Here is a 17,648-nt window from a genome sequence, read left to right as displayed (position 1 = left end):
TGATAGCTCTTAAGTGTTCATTTAGGGTTTCAGCTCCTCTTTCTGTCCCGTGATAATCAGAAGCTATTAAACCCAGCAAAGAAGGGCTAATTGTAATTGGTTCTTTATAACGTGCATAATACCCAGAGGTTTATACGCGTGGACCCGGGGATCAAACCTGTGTTGCTTCATGTCGTCCTGCTTCTTGCTTCCAAGGCGTGGCCCCTGTGCTTTCCTCCCGAGACTTATAGTATGGACATATTGCCTAGGGAGTCACCAGTCTTCTCAAACTAACAGCCTTCTCACTTTAAATGTGCTTCTGCTGTCCAAAGACAGACCTCAAAGTGTTAACATAACCCTGACATCGTCAACCGCCCCGGAAAACACCCAGGAGAGCAACCGTGTGAAAGGGGAGGAGGACAAGTAGCACCACTACACACTACCTGGTGCTTTGCATAAAATCAAAGAGCATTTTGGGAATGGAAGAAAAAACACACCTTCTGTATATGATACAGGGCATGAAGCCTGCAACCCTTCTGTGCACATAAATGAAATAAGCAACAATGCCCGTGTGTATTCGGATAACACCCTACCGGCAAGGTGATGGCATCCCACGAGTCACATATCCACATTTGTAAGAGTTCGCCTTTGGAGGTAGGTGCTGGCGGCTACCCTGCTTTAGCAGGCAGACAGCTTTCCCATACACATGTCTCTCCCAGCAGACACGAGCCCTATAATGCACACACGAGTGCTCTTGATTGGACTGAGGGAGCCCTGGCATGGCTGTTGCTTAGTGATCTAACCACCTTTCCAAATACACACAATGCCCCTTTGCCTTCAGCGAACACTAGACATGATACAGGGCTATCTAGGGCCGAGTGAGCGTGGGTTATGGCCATCCCTAAAGCTACGCGTGAGCCCCCCACCCCTGCCACCTCTTAAACCCCTGGCCAACTCTACTGTATCTTTCTCCATTGAACCCCAGCTAGGCTCACATTATAAAGCAATCCAAACAGTACATATTTTGACCTTATAAGCCTCCATTTTGTATTTCTTGTTCAAAATCCAAGCCCTAGAATATAAATCGGATTAATACCGAAACAGGGGAGGAAATAATGTCGAAACCAAAAATACTGAAATGTGAGACCCCCATTTTATCACATATATATGTGGGGCTGGTTAAGTAGATATAAAAGGTGAAGGGGTATTGGGAGGATTGTGGGGGGTCTCGACCGCAGATATATGTGGTAAAAAGGGGAAACAAAATCCAATCGATATTTTCGACTTCAACAATATTTTTTCACAGTATTCACATAGATCCTATAAAGCCTTCGGTGCCATTAGGTTTCATGACATCTCTCCAAGCACATCATAGAAGGTAGGTTTCCGGGCCCCTGGAGTGCCAAGGCCCACTAGCACCAAGGCATATAGAAACATGCTACCAGCAGATCTGCGCTGGCCATTGCACACGTCACTAGCAGGAGAGACCAAGAGGGTAATTCATGGATTATTTGCGCCGAACAAAAACAGGATTTGTGCGTCATTCTGCCCGCAAATCCCTGTTTAACAAATGGGGATTTGCGAGCAGAATGGTGCACAAATCCCGTTTTTTTTCGGCGCAAATAATCCATGAATTACCCCCTAAATGTAGGTTGTCGTAAATAATTTGTTCCAAGAATGGTCCTTGTTTTTTTTTTTAATGGGGGCTGAATTATTAACCGTGTGGAGCAGAGGCATTGCCGTTGCACCGCCGCCGTCCTCCGGGCAGCCGGTTGCACTCACCGCTCTGGATGTTGAGGGCATGGTGCGCGTCGAGCGCCCATCCGCCGAGCTTGGAGGCGTCTATTTCATAGCCCTGCAGCACAGCCGTCCTCTTCTCCCACAGGATCAGATCCGGACACGATTCGTATTCATAACCCACCGACACTAGGAACCAGAAAAGGAAATAGCATAAGAGCCGACGATTTGCATATTCACCACGCGGGGGCAGGGGGCTGGTGGTTAATTAGAAGGAAGAAAAAATGGGCATCCCTTCTGGCGGGTGCAAATCCTATTTAAAAAACCATCACATTAATGCAGGCTCTCAATATTTTACTCTTTAAAGGCCACACTGCATTAAAAGTAAAGGTCACCACAGTAGTTGGCGTTGAACAAATGCGCTAAATATTTAAAAGGCTGCAACTTGGTACGCTTAAGCAAGCAATGTCTTCAGGTGTTTTCACGGAGCCTGGGTCACGTCTAAAGTCTAGACGGCCCCTCAGCAGTGGATCATGAAACACACAGAAGAACTGTGGCCAGAACTCCTTCAAGAAAGACTTTTCACCCATCAGGAACTTTGCAGGCAAGGTTACTGCCTGCCTGCCATTAAAGCAACCTCCACCTTGCTGGCGTCGTTCACCCAGAAAATACCCGACAGGTTGGGGACAATGGGTTCATAGAGCAGGGGGTACCCTGCTCCGCTAGAGAATTTGGGCTCTGCGGAAGGGCTTGTAGCAAAGAGTGGTACTGATTAGGAAGTAATCATAGAGGTTACTGGCAATGGAGACGGAGCAGGAAGTGCCCTTGCAGGTTTGGGGAGGAACCGGACAGTGTGTGACAATGGGGCATAGAGTGGGAGGAACCCAGAAAGGCTCGTGACATGGTGGGCGCAGATCAGGAAGGGCTCGTAGAGGTGACTGACAATGGAGAAAGAACAACAGGAAGTACTACCCTTATAGGCTAGTAACAATGGGTAACAGAGTGAGAGGTATCCCGACAGGCTCGTGACAAGGTGGGTGGGGGACGGGAGCATGGATCAGGAAGTACCCAGAGAGGTCATTGGCAATAGAGGAGAGCAGGAAGTACCCTTACAGGCTGGTGACAAGGGGATCATAGGGCAGGAGGTACCCAGATAGGCTGGTGAATTTGGGGCATAGAGCGGGATGTATCCAGACAGGCTTGTGCCATGGGGGAGTAGAGGGGTGGCACGGATCAGGAAGTACTCTTCGAGGTTACTGACAATAGAGACAGAGCAGGAAGTACCCTGACAAGTTAGTGACAAGGTGCGAGGGGGCACAGGTCAGCACGTGCCCAGAGCGGTTACTCACGGGGGGGGGGGCACTAAGGTTTAGTGAAATTCAGTGCACTAGGCAGTACAAGGTGCATTTATGGCATTACAGAATCGCCAAAGAGAGATGTTGTCGGGTTGCTGAAATACACAGAACGTTTCCTAGTGTCAAGAAATCTTCAAAGAAAAAAGTAAGCCAGGAGCTCAACAACATGGGATGCAAAGTGCTCTAGATGCAACAAACACCACCAGGTGAAAGGTCACACAGAGGTTCCTGTATTTAAAGTGCACAGGATTAAATCGGGCGCTTTAAGATGCCACAGAATCCTAAAGGTTTTTTTTTACATTATGCATTCATATTTGCATTGTTTTATGAATATATATATATATATATATATATATATATATATATATATATATATATATATATTAAGAAAAGTAATTTTCTGAAACATTATAGAGACTTTGGACCTTAACTATGCACTGCATATTTATTTAAAACACTGAGGTTCTCCTGGGTAGCAATGTGAAGAATAGCATTAGAACACATCCAAATATGAAAATTAGCCCACAAAATGACAGTGCACAAAATGTTGCGGAGCGGCGAAGGTTCAGTCTAACATGTTCGACTGAACCTTTGCCGCTCTGCAACAACTTCTACAAAGCAACACAAATAGACTGATGACTGGATGCCTGGTTTTGGCTGTGAGTGGATCCGTCTCTCTATGCCAGTTCAATTCAAATGTGCACTGCCATGGCCTCATAGCCAGCAATCATGCCTAAATGTCAGGGCAGCCCCAAGCTTTATGTTTTAAAGGAACCAGGCCTTCGCTTCCTTGCCTCAAGCCAGGACAGATGTCTGCAGGACAAGTAATATGATTGCGATTTATTTCCAATCACAAATCCCTTCCCCAAAACATATAACATTTATAGCGGGTGTCAGGAAGCTTTCAATCCTTCCGTGTCTCGCCAGTTGGTCAGTTTACAATCCAACCACACCTGTGAAATCACACAGTTAGCAGCGTATAAAGAGGGTAACTGGCGTACACGTAAAACAGGTGTGATAGGAGACACTGCCAAAGTGCCTCCCCACTCTAGGGAGCACCGTTTCTCTTTAGAGAGAACCATACTGTAAAGGGGCGCGTGGTTGCAGACACCAGGTCCTGCACTGCAGGTTGATGCAAAGTTTGAACCCTCACCAAAGGCTTCAGAGAGTCCGTAGACCTTCTGACTGTAGACATCAGTCTTATCCCAGATGAAGTAATAGGAGAGGTCCGGCCCGGCTGCAAACCACTTCCTGAAGAGGCGGCCCTCCACTGCCACCATGAGGTGGACCTTCATGAGGTTGAAAGGGATGCTGGAATGGGTCAGGCTGATCCTCAGAACCGACTTGTAGCCAATGGTGCGGCTGCTCAGGTAGCTCAGCTTCATTCGGCTTCCAGGGATGCTGATCTCCTCCTGCAGGGCCTAAGAAGCAAAGGAAGAAAGCGGTGTTAAGACAAGGCACAGCCAACAAGGATTGGCCCATCTGCCATTTATGTTTATATCAAATTTATGTTCAAGGTTGCATCTATACACCTTACAAGGATGACAGATATAAAGCAGGGAACACAGGCATCCGTTTTAATGTTCATTAGTACCCGGCGTGGGGTGTGTGTGTGTGTGTGGCGGCCTCTGAGCCAATGAGGAGGGTCACAACAGGGTCTTTACCACACGGTACAGACCCCGTTCCGAGCATCCTCAGAGCAGGATGCTGTTATCTTTCCTCAAATGGAATCGGGTAAATGCGCTTCCCCTGCGCCCCCTGCCCCCCACCCTCCTCTTCTACATTTCCAACCCCCACCCCACTCCACTTTCCTTGCGCTGTCGCGTCCCATCATACGCACCGGGAGCACTAGTGTTTCTGGCGCATCCCCGATCTGGCAATGACCGCCATAGAACATAGAAGGGACTACATGAAGTTCCCTTCTCCCCGATCCATGGCGCCATCTTGATTTGTAGTTTTTATCTCGAGGTGAGAAACAGCAAACTCAACATGAGATTAAACACTATTAGTATCCCTGTGCAACGTGCCGGCGTACTAATGGCAATATAACCCTTGCAGGGGAGCATTACGGGTCACGTAGTGCCCACGGGCTTATGTTAAAGACCTTGCTTTGCTCTGGCTTGTGACCCATGTCCCCCTGCTCGGGTTATATTGCTTCATTACTACCCAGGGCATGGGGTACAGCCCATCAGGCACTTCTTGAAAAGCAGGCTGATTAACCACTGCATTTCTGCCATTCTGAGCAGACCGCCTGCCATTCCGCCATCGCTCCTGGACACCTTTCCAGCCCCCCTGCTGCCTCCAGCACCTGAAATCTGCATAGAGGAGGGCCAGATGTAAATAACATGAAAAGGATGACTTACCAGAGCCTCTGAGGAAGCTGTGCCAGTCTGCTGACGCCCCAGTGTGTGCCCTTCGTGGGTACTAATGCCAATATTTGTATTTGTATTTGTATTTGTTTTATTTGTATAGCGCAGACCAGGCCCAAGGGCAACCGGGCGCATATCTTAGTAGAACGTTAAATTACAGGTAATGGAGCATTACGTTACGGGTGGGGCACATCATCACAATAGTCCCAGCAGATTGCAAACAGAGTATACAATTGACGTTACAAATCATGGCATATATCGTGGCAGAGCAGAACAGAGCTAGGTCCCCGATGGCCCGTCCAGAACAGAGGAGCCGTTGTTAGTGGGATGTAGCTAACCAGAGCTTGGCTTTGTGTTTGAATTGGTTGAATGAAGGTAGTGTTCTGATCATGAGTGGTACAGTGTTCCAGAGCTTGGCTGCCAGGACAGGGAAGCTAGCGCCTCCAGCGGAATGAAGTTTGAATCTAGGGATCGCAAGATCTTGGGTTTGTGCAGATCTGAGTGCTCGTGCTGGTGTATATTGAGTGAATCGCGAGGCTAGGTATGAGGGGGCCTGGTGGTTAATACATTTGTATGTGAGGGCCAGTGCTTTCAGGGAGATCCTTTGGGCGATTGAGAGCCAATTGAGGTTCTTCCTGGTTTCTGAAATGTGGGGAGATCGGGGGATGTTAAGGGCTGCTCTAATGGCATTGTTTTGGGTCGTTTGAAGTTTGTTAAGATTACCCTGATTAGTGCCCTGGTACAGTGCATTGCAGTAGTCCAGTTTGGACATGACCAAGGTCCTGGCCAAGGTAATGCAGTTCTGGGCAGTAAGGAAAGGGCGACAGTCTGAGATCAATTTGCAGGTGTATGCAGATGCAGCGGCCACTGCATTGGTTTGTCTAATATAACGTGTTTGTGAATATAAACCGCAGCGGTGGACTGAGCCTCCCCGTTATGCACCCCTTCCCACTGACCCTTGCTTCGTCTAGGCCCTTAACAGCCACCGTCATGGGTTAAATGTTCAAAAATAAATAAATAATATGGCCTCATCAGCACACAGGGCGTGGGGCACAGACAATCAGCTTGCTTGCTCAATGGAAGACCTGCTTCCACTGGGGCTAGGAACACCAAGCCAATTTGTATAGTTATTGTTCATTTGCAGGTCCCTGCACTATACCTGAAGGGGCGGCATCTGCAAGCGTAGAGATATAGGGCTGCATTCGGGAAGATCTGCATAGCTGCACTAACGTACTACATGCAAGCATAGCTTATTTTGTTCACTGAACTAAGGTTCTTTCCCATTTGTAGGCACTTGGCATACCCTAGTGAATTCATCCCTGGTCTTAAGATTTTATCACTGGGCTCCTGATCTTAGAAATCAGCATCTTGCGCAATCAGAAGTAGGAGGATTTTTCATGGTTACCCAGTTACCAGTTTTTCCCTTCAAGAGAGGACCCGGGCTGGCCCTTTGTCCTTCTAGTCACAGGCAACATGCAATCGAGAGGTGCCGGAGCACCATTGGTTCACATTGAAAGATAGAACTATTTTGATATAAACCTTTGGAAAAGATCATGCTTTTGACCCTCAGGTGTCGTGATTTTGGCAAACATCTGCCATGATTTCTGAAATGCTTCCTTGGAAATACTATTTTATAGTTATAAAAAGTTGGGAATCATAAGATGCTGGTACTAGTAAGGTAGCCTTGTTCATTACATGGTATTTGGGGACTTGAGCAGTATGAGAGTTTCTGAAGTAGTAGTGGTCGGATGAACAAGACAACTCTGTAAACGAATATTTGGCGACACAATGGTCGAGTACAAGCTTGACATTCACTGACCGGTTAACATCTTGGATGCGAAAGAGGACAGGAGCGGGTAGAAGTTGCTCAAATCTTTTGATGGTTCTTTCTGTGTGGACAGAGGGCTGACATCATGGATAGTGGCCTATATTGTGTGTGCCTCCTTCGAGACGACCCCATCATACCTGATCTGTTTCCTAGTTAAGGTACAGCTTGCGTTAACAGTAACTATGCATGCGGACAGCACTGCCAGGTCCACCGGTCGCCTTCTCAACAGCCCTCATCAGTGTACTTTCTGATATTGTGACTATTGTAGGATTGTTGTGTTCTGCTACGGCACAACCAAATGGACATACGAATGATAGTTAAGCTGCAACAAGAAAACGTGTACCCGGGCAACAAAATACAGGTGTTAAACCCCACATGAAGGCTTTCGGTTCTCATATCTATAAAAATACATAACCCAAGTACACTCGCCATAATGTCCTCCCTCCTTGCCACCTCCTACGGTCCTTGAATAATGTACCATCTTTTAGATGTAACGCACTGTGTTCGATTGGGGCTTAATTAACTTCGTCGTTAATCCCCTTTGGGGTTGGAGTGGAACAAAACTGCAGACTTTTAAAGATAACTTTCACATGAACTTACTTGGCTCTCACTAATTGGCAATATAACATGATCCAATTACTTATTTATCAGGAAGTCTTTTTTTCATTTCCAGTAAGCTTGTTTGTTGCCGGGTCAGATCAAGGTGGGTGGGGGAGGGCTTTCGTTTGATGGATGGAAGAAGCACGGAATGGAGCCATACAAGAGTGGAACGGGCAAAGGTCCGCTCTCTGGTTTTACCGGGGGCTCCAAATCAAACATGCAGAAGCTTCCGTTGGACCATGACAAGGCCACCGTTAGTATTATCTTTGACTTTGAGTAATTTGTGGGTCACAACGTAATGGTGACATGCAACCCTTTTGGGATACTGGTACCCAGGGCACAGGCCCTGCCCAATGCCAGAAAGTGGCCCTGCGTCCTTTGTGGCACCAGCAGACAGTCTTGGCTATTTAATGAAAATGAATTTTTATGATGAGATTTGCAGTGTTGGTTCCCCATTATAGGTTTTGCCCCAAAAGTAATAGCATGCAAGGTGCTGTTGCATAAAAAGCCAAGATTTCCTCCAGGCGTTGCACTTGACAGGGAGGTCAGTGGCAGCGCAACACGATCATGGTTGGTCAGTCAACTCCCTTTTTGGTGGATGGAAACTCAGAAGGGAAATTGACTTTTCTGCACCTTTGGCTACATACGGGGCATGCATTTCATTTTAAAGAGCTGAGCTGCAAGTAGTCAGACGGAGGCAGGTTCTTGACTGGCATACCCCTTGGCACACATATGGTAAAATGTTTCTATTTGAGAGAGAGAGAGAGAGAGGAGAGAGAATGAAAGAAAAGAGAGAGAGAACGAAAGAAAAGAGAGAGAGAACAAAAGAAAAGAGAGCGAGCAAGAGAGAGCGAGAGAGAGAGAGAGAGAGAGAAACAGTGACAATGCGAGAAAGTGAAATGGGACCTGTCTGCCAGAGGAGGCTAGGGGTGGAAACACAGTGAGGACACCAGAGTGTAAGGTCCTTCCTACGAGCTCCTGCGACTTCTAATGATTTGTGAGGGTGTTTATGCTTTGTTCATGCCTTGCTATGATCTGCTACATGTGATTTCAGTTTTGTCTGCATATCAAGGTCTCTGACGCTCCTCACACTAACACGCTCCACATCTGTATTACAACATTCAATGTGCATACCAACTGCGCCACCCACACATGCAATTGCAGAGCCCTCCCAATACATAGTAAATCAGTACATTACACTTTCACAACCAACCTACATACTACACCCCGGACCAAAGCATCCTAGTACCACAGGCAAACGAGGCTCCCCTTTGGACACAAACAATGCGGTTGCCACCTTGGGTAGAGCAAGTGTATGACCCAAGACTTCCTTTGTGGTTCTGCTTGCTGCAGCATGAAGGCTTCCTTGGTAAAGTCTCGGGGGGCTAGCACGAGACCTGTGAGCATGTGCAGCCAATGCATGGCTACAAACCTTTTCGGCCATTTTGAAGTCAGGCTGCTTTTAGGCCTTGTGACAGATTTCAACCAGTAGCTTTTTGCCTCACACCACATGTAGATTTGGATGTGATATCATGTTGTGCGGATGATCTACACAGAGAAGGATTGACATTTCTACAATTTGTTTGTAGAAGAGCTTCGCACTTTTATTCTTGCCTATATTTACTGCACTTTAGATTACAATTAATCGTTTCGGTTCAGATTGCTTCTTCCAGTCATAACTAAGTTTCAAATAGAAGCTCTTAAAAATCTGACAGACAAAAACAGTGATTAAACACAGGCTCACCTTAAATAAGATATTATAATCCATCACCATAATCCAGGTAATCATGGGCTAATATATGAAAAGGTGTTCCTCTTCATTGCTGATTATTCAGAAATGGGTCTAACCTTACCACTTCATTGACCCTGCAAGGACCAGGTTAAACAGACCAAATGTACAATGCGCCCCCTCTGCACTGGAAACACATTTGAATGCAAATATTGCCAGAAGATCACGCCTACCTGGATTTCAGGAACTATCGGACCTTTCTCAGAACAGGAACCGGCGAAGGCCGACAGAGGGGCGGCTGAGACCACTGGGTTGGGACGGGCAAAGTTGCTGAGGTCGCAGCTTGGAATCTCGTTCTCTTCGTGCCTCATGACGATGGTCTCGATGACAAAAAAGCGGTTCCAGGGCAGCCACAAGGTGTGCTCCTGTGTGATGAACGGGCCCCTCTCGAAACGAAGCGTGATCGAAATGCCGCCATTGGTGACTAAATCAAAGCTGTTTGCAGGGTAGAAAGAAGAAGGCGAGGGGAGGCGGTCACAAGTTTGTCGAACGCTGCAAAGCATATTCACGTACAGTTGCATTGTTGAATTATCCACATAATCTGCAAAGATGCACTGATAGTAAAAACAAAAAAACAATGACAGAGGTGGAGACCAACCTGCCCCTACAGTGGTATAGCAACGAGGCAAATGAGTAGATCTGATGGTCATTATCTACTGTCCAAATGTATACACCCATGAATAAGCACACCCTTGTAAGGGCATTCCACTATCAAGACAGGTTGATGAGCCTTGCTACTCACCCGAATAGCCACCCGAGGGAGTAAGCGTGTACATGGATCTCATTAAACAGCAAACACTGATGGCCTCGCCACCGTAAAAGCACCTTGGGTTTTGGGTCTGCGAAAGTATTCAGATTAAGGGCTCTGGACACCATCCTCTGCCATAGTAGTGCACACCAGCAGCCATGCTAGATGCCATGGGTGAGAAGGCGATGCCAGGGGAATAGGGCAATAGGGGAGTCCAGGAAGACCCCCATGAACATAATGCACTTCCTTTGAGAGATGGCAGTCCCGCCTACTAGAGCTCTACCGGCTATGATAGGTTGTGCTACAATTGTTTCCATCAGTGTACTGTCCTCTGTGCATGCCTCACCACACTAAGTTCACGCAACTGTGTGTGCCACTGGATGTTGTCTTAATTTTACTGTTGTATACTGCATACGCCGTTAACGAGCTACCCGGTCCCACTGGTCCCTGGTCTCACTGGTCCCTAACAATCACAAGATTCAGAACACCCTGTCTCTGAGGCCTCACATGACTGAGTAATGAGGTTCACGGGGAGCCATAGAGACAGTGCCTAGCACCGTGGCAGCTGACGTAGCCCCCGTTGCTGGCGGGGGCTGTCTCATGGAAGGGCAGGGGTCAAGGCATAGAAAAAAGTGGGTGGACTCATTAACATACCAATTGAATGTGGCGTCACCAGAAATTAGCATATCAAGGTGCCCTCCTAAAAAGTGGGGGTACTCCCTCCACTCGTGTGTACCCTCGACTTGAGCCCTGCGGAAGGGCTGCATTGTGCAGCAGGGGAGAAATGTAGCTACCTGCCATCCTGCCGGCTGATTGTGTAGCCAAACGCTGGGGCATTGATGAAACTGATGTTGACTCCGACCAGTGGGGTCCCGTCTGACGTCATCACCTGGCCTCGGATTACGCAGGCATGGCTGTGGAGCGGACAAGAAGCAGTGTTATAACAGGAGGCATGGCTTTAGGGTACACCACAGGCGTGTCATCATAAAGAAACAGCACATTTCATTAAATTACATCCCGGGTACTAAACATGTTTTGGGAGAAGAAAAAAAAACGTATCTTTTGTGGGCCTCTACTTTTCCACTCCCTGTAATAATGTCTGTCTCAACTAGATCTCAAACAAAAAAGAAAATATCACAAACATTTAATATTTTTATATTATATATATATGTATATGTATGTATACCTCCACCCTTTAGTTAAGATAACATGAATTTGCTTTGACTTTTTCCAAAATACTTGTAATAACTTTTTACTCAGTGGACAGATTTGGCTGAAATTTGCCAAAAGAAAACTCTGCCATGCCGATAGCCCCGACTACGCGTCATTTCTAAGTATATTTAGCTATGTGAGTTTTCCAGACAAAAACTTAACACCAAAATGCCACCAACAAAAGATGGTCCCTGAACGAGACCATAGAACCTGCATCATGTGGCACATGGAAGGCAGCTATGAAAAATAAAAAAGCTGCACACCAGGAAATTGAGATTTGACAGCGATGACTTTAAGGGAAGTCAGCTACATGTGGCCAAGTCACAGAATCGGAGATAGGTTTTTGAGGGATTGGCTGGCTAGATCAGAGATCTGAGAATGGGCCAATCCCTGCACAGATAAATGACTAGGGCCAGCAGTCAGGAAAGCAGGCCAAAGAGGTCCCAGACTGCTGGTTGGATCAGCTATCTCAGAGATCCGCATTTATTTAAGCTAGCTGGAAAGATCACGAAGTAGGTCAGGGCGTGCCCAGATCTGTTGGCAATGGAGCACTCAGATGGGCAGGCCAGCACTCAAATCAGCAGGTAAGTTAACCACCACTCCAGGAGCAGTGGTAGGTCACTTCGTTTTCAGATCTGTCAGTAGCTCATCTAGAGCAGGTACTTTGAAGGAGATCCATCAGACCACAGGTTACTGATGTTCTTAAGGATGCAGGCAACCTGTCACTCAGACACGCGCAACACTGGTGTTCAAAGAGTTGCACGAACACAAAGGGCACTTTCAAGTGATTCCCCTGACAACACACTCCATTTCATCACCGCCTTGCGCGGAACAGTACACGGTGTATCTGCTGCCAGGCATAGAAGCTAGAATCGGCGGCCTGCCAGCCGCCAGGCCCGTCAAAGCACTGACAGCCATCACTTTTGTTCCGGCACCCTGACCCTTACAAATCACCCCCCAAGGCTCTGTCAGAGGCAGCATGCTATGCAATTCCATCCCATAGACCGGAGAGGTAGGGCTGGGATGTCAGGCCTTCAAATCCATACCCATAATATCCAATGGCGAGGTCGGCGGGTCAGCTCCATCAGCCACGCGCTCGTGGGAACAGCATGAAGTCTTTAAGGTGCACCGAAAAAAGTCTAACTTTGGCAAGGACAGGTAAAAATGTCCTCTCGCTTTTCACACCTGGCTCTTGGAATCAGAGCACGCGCTTTCCATCTACCTTTCGCAACCGCTCTCCGCGGAGGAACAACGAGCGACTTCTTAGGCCAAAGCAGTGCATGTTATTTTGCGAAGCAAATAATTGCAGACCTGCATCAGGGCAGGTGTAAAAAGCAAAATAATACACCATATTTTGACGCCCCTATCAAAATCGTTTACAAGCATTACAAAGCATAGCCCTCAACAATATTAAAAGCGTGAATCTTTGATTGGTTAAGCGAGGACACGTTGCTCGTCAACATATTGGAATGCTTCCGAATTCACCCGTGAAAAAAGTGTAAACATTTGGCCTGAAGCAGACTAAACAAGCAAGGAACGGCTATATTTCACAAATACATTATCAGAAACACTTTCTTCAAATTACAGAATTACTTTATATATTTTTTTTTCTTTAAATAGAAATGAAAAGTGTGAGGATATTATCCCACGCTCACAGGCACCCCTTCTGTGTTAATAAGCTCAGTCTACACTAGTGTGAAGTTCATCGAGTTCCCTCTCTATGTTTATCACAGGATGGAGGAGGAGGAAAGGAACAAGTTACTTACCTGTAACTGTTGTTCTCCAGCATGGGTCTGGCATGGATTCACATGCTCATGAATATTCCCCGTCGTCAGGCTGGGAATCCTCGGTAAAGAAAAAACCAGTATCAGTTTCGTTTCTGATCTGTCTTTCGTAGTAATAACCAATCACTGGTCTCTGCGTCATACTGACCACAGCCAATGACTGCCCTCTACCTAAGCACCGCCTCTGGCAGCCATCTTCAGATTTGGAAGCACGTGAAGTGGCAGTATGACCAAGTGAAGAGCCGCAGAGGGGTAGGCGGGAGGGTTCGCATGTGAATCCATGCCAGACCCATGCTGGAGAACAACAGTTACAGGTAAGTAACTTGTTCCTTCTCCAGCATGGGGTCTGGCATGGATTCACATGCTCATGAATAAAGAATACATAGCAGTACACACATGCACAACCACGGGAGGTGGCAAAGGCTCAACATTAAGCATCACATCAACTCAACATTAAGCATCTTACCTCCTCACCAGGCTCACCTCAGGCGAACAGGTTGCGCAGCACTGCTTGGCCGACCCTGGACTCCTCCCTGGAATCCCGGTCGACGCAGTAGAATTTCGTGAAGGTGTGCGTCGACCTCCACGTAGCAGCCCTGCATATGTCCAGCAGGGGCACACCAGATAGGAACGCCGTGGTAGCTGCGATCGCTCTGGTGGAATGGGCTCTCGGACGGCCAGGCAGCGGTCGGTTTGCCAACCGGTGACAGTACATGATACAGCCGGAGAGCCATCTGGAGATGGAAGCCTTCGAGAGAGCCTTCCCCTGATTGACAGGTCCAAAGTTCACAAAGAGTTGTGACGTCTTCCGAAAACCTTTCGTGCGGTCCACGTAGAACTTCAGCGCTCTAGCTACATCCAGCGAGTGCAAAGTCCTCTCAGCCGGCGACGAAGGCGACGGGAAGAACACAGGTAACACCAAGGGTTCGTTGAGATGAAAGTCCGACGGTACCTTGGGCATGAAGGAGGGGTGCGTCCTGAGCACTACCCTCGTGTCGTGGAAAGTCAAGTACGGGGCCTTGCAAGAAAGGGCCTGGATCTCTCCCACTCGTCGTGCGGAGGTGATGGCCACGAGAAAAGCTGTTTTCCACGATAGAAACTTCAACGGGGCCGAGTGCAGAGGCTCGAACGGAGGTCCCATGAGTTTGGTCAGTACCACGTTGAGCTCCCACGCCGGGGCCGGAGCCTTCACCGGCGGGAACGATCTGAACAGTCCCTTCATGAACTCTTTCACCAGACGATGAGACCACAAGGACGTCCGGCCCGTGGTTCTGGTGTATCGGGAGATCGCAGCAAGATGAATCTTGATGGACGCGTGTGCCAGACCAGCTTTGGCCAGCGTCAGCAGGTACGGCAGCACTTGGGGAGCCGTAATCCGTAGAGGGTTAATCTTCTGTGCGTGGCACCAGACAGAGAACCTCTTCCATTTGTGTCCGTAGCATTTAAGAGTCGAGGACGCCCTGGCCTTTGCAAGAACCTCTCTGCAATCGGCCGGTATGTCGTATCCTCCAAACTCTAACGCTGCAGGAGCCAGGCCTGCAAGTTCAGCGACTTCGGGTCGTGGTGGAGGATGGCGCCTCCTTCCCTGGAGAGTAGATCCGCGTCCGCCGGCAGCTTGATTGGCGGGGACGCCGACAAGTCCAGAAGGTCCGGGAACCATATCTGCCTCGGCCACGCAGGTGCGACGAGGATCATCCTGCACCGTGACCTCTTGAGCTGGTTGACGAGCCGGATTAGCAGAGGCAAGGGAGGGAACGCGTAGAGGAACAGGCCCTCCCAGGGGAACGAGAAAGCATCGCCCATGCTCCTCGTCTGGGGAAACCTGCTGGCGAACCTCCGGCACTTGGTGTTCGTCGCCGTCGCGAACAGGTCGATCTGGGGTGTGCCCCACCGTCGGAAGAGGCGATCCACCAGATCCTGCCGTAGTTCCCACTCGTGGCACGAGCGCAGCTCCCTGCTGAGTGAGTCGGCGATGGTGTTTTTTATCCCTGCCAGATGAAACGGCACCAGAAGAATCCCTTGGGCGACGGCCCAATGCCACAGGTCCTGCGCCTCCTTGGACAGCGCTGGGGACCTGGTTCCGCCCTGTTTCCTGATGTAAAACATGGTGGTGGTGTTGTCGGTGAAGATCCTCACCACCTTGCCCTTGAGGGACGGAAGGAAGGACCTGAGGGCCCAAAACACTGCACGGAGCTCCAGGACGTTGATATGCAGGGACTTCTCCGTCGGGAGCCAAAGTCCCCTTGCGTGCAGATTTTCGGTGTGCGCTCCCCACCCTTCTAGGGAGGCATCCGTGGTCACAGTCACCTGGTGGGCTGGGGTCTGGAAGTCCATGCCCGCCGTCAGATGCGCGCGGGTGCCCCACCACCGTATCGCTCGTCGGAAACTCTCGTCGAGCTTGATCCTTTCCTCGAAGCTGCCCGTCGTCTGGATCCAGCGCGCATCCAGGAACTCTTGCAACGGGCGCATCCGGAGCCTGCACATGGGAATGAGGTAGATGCAGGAAGACATCATCCCGAGGAGGGACTTGATGGACCTCACCTTGGCCGCGTCGGCCACCAACATCCGTTGCACCTTGCCCAAGATGGTCCTGGTCCTCTCCTCCGACGGGGAGGCCAGAAGGGACACTGTGTCGAGCCTCGCTCCCAGAAACAGTGCGACTTGCGCGGGCACCAGGTGGGATTTGGCGTAGTTCACGGAGAATCCCAGGTCCGTGAGGAGTTGGACGGTCCTTGCCGTGTGGACCACGGCGAGCTCCCTCGTCTTGGCGCGGATGAGCCAGTCGTCCAGGTAGGGGTAGACGTGAATCCCCTCGCGGCGCAGCTGCGCCGCCACCGGTGCGAGGCACTTGGTGAAAACCCTGGGTGCCGACCGCAGTCCGAAGGGAAGGGCTTTGAACTGGTAATGACGCCCTTGGACCACGAATCTGAGGAATTTTCGGTGCCCCTTTAGGATGGGAATGTGGAAGTAGGCATCCTCCAAATCCAACGACGATAGGAAGTCTCCTTCCTCCAGCTGACCCAGGACGTGCTGGAGGGTGACCATCCGGAACTTCTGCGCCTTGATGAACTTGTTCAGGCGTCGCAGGTCCAGGATGGGGCGCCATCGCCTTTACCTCCAGGAGAAGTTGAGGGACGTGAAGTTCTTTCCTGGCCACGGGGGGGACGCGCGGGCACCTTCTTTGAAACTCGAGCGCGTGGCCCCGGGCCAGGGCGTCCAGCACCCAACGGTCGGTGGAGATGGACTCCCACACGCTGACGAAGCCCGCCAGCCGGCCTCCCACCGGGGTGCTTCGGTGGGGGCCCGACCCCACGGCCGGTTCAATCCTGCTTGGACGCGGCCTTGCCGCCTTGGCCTCCTTGGCGACGACGGCGGGGGCCGCCAGACTTGCCTCGTCCTCTGTAGGCCTCTTGCGACGACGAGCGGGCCGCTTGACGGTAGGAAGCGAAACCGCCGCCGGAACCTTTGGAGGCGCCCTTGCCTCCGCCGCTCCGAAAGGGCGTCCGCCGTTGCTGCAGTACTCCAAGGGCCCGGGCCGTCTCAGTATCCGCCTTGATGGCCTGAAGGGAATCGTCCACTGTCTTCCCAAACAGGTTGTTCCCGTCGAAGGGCATGTCCAGGACCCTGGTCTGGACGTCCTGCCGAAAGTCCGTAGCCTTGAGCCATCCGCGACGTCGAAGGCAAACGCCGTTGCCCATCTGGCGGAACCCAGTGTCGGCGATGTCCGTCGCCACGGTGATGGCGTGGTCCGAGGCCACCTCACCTTCCTGCAGGATCTCAAGGGCCTCCGCCCTCTTGTCGTCCGGCAGAAAATCCAGCAGGGGAGCTATCTTGTACCAGAGTTCCCTGTCGTAGCGGGCCACGATAGCCAAGGCGTTGGCCGCTTTAATCGTCGTCGCCGCCGACGTGATGACTCTGCGTCCCATGGCATCCAATTTCTTTCCCTCGCCGTCCGGCGGGGAAGTCGACGTGGAGGCCGCACCCCCCCCCGCTTTCTTCCTGGCTGCCGCGGAGACGACGGAGTCCGGGGTAGGCTGCGCCCGGAGGCATAGGGGGGCCGAGTCCGGGACCCGGTACTTTTTCTCGTACCGGTCTCTTTTCGCTGGCGTCGTGGAAGGGTTCTTGAGGAGGGAAAGGCCCTCATCCCAAATGTCGTCCAACAGAGGCACTGCGAGGACCGTCTTCCTCTTGGTCTCGCGCCGTTGGTAAAGGAAGCCTTCCTTTTTCTTCTCCTCAGGGCAGAGTTG

General features: G+C 50.1%; 1 protein-coding gene across 11 annotated transcripts in view; it reads right to left on the bottom strand.

Annotated features, from left to right (window-relative positions):
- Window positions 1-17,648, bottom strand: part of TENM4 (teneurin transmembrane protein 4) — a 2,472,585-nt gene that overhangs the window by 159,751 nt on the left and 2,295,186 nt on the right. For all 11 annotated transcript variants that reach the window (XM_069639906.1, XM_069639908.1, XM_069639907.1 and 8 more), the window contains 4 exons: window positions 11,200-11,319; window positions 9,831-10,092; window positions 4,225-4,492; window positions 1,762-1,905 (listed from right to left, as the gene is read on the bottom strand). In XM_069639906.1, coding sequence (XP_069496007.1) covers window positions 1,762-1,905; window positions 4,225-4,492; window positions 9,831-10,092; window positions 11,200-11,319 — 794 coding nt within the window. The remainder of the gene's footprint in view (window positions 1-1,761; window positions 1,906-4,224; window positions 4,493-9,830; window positions 10,093-11,199; window positions 11,320-17,648) is intronic.

This window comes from Ambystoma mexicanum, chromosome 7q, assembly GCF_040938575.1.
Source record: "Ambystoma mexicanum isolate Mex_15411 chromosome 7q, UKY_AmexF1_1, whole genome shotgun sequence".
NCBI lineage: Eukaryota > Metazoa > Chordata > Amphibia > Caudata > Ambystomatidae > Ambystoma > Ambystoma mexicanum.
The sequence above is the reverse complement of the archived record's forward strand: the minus strand, read 5'-3'. Positions and strand labels throughout refer to the sequence as shown.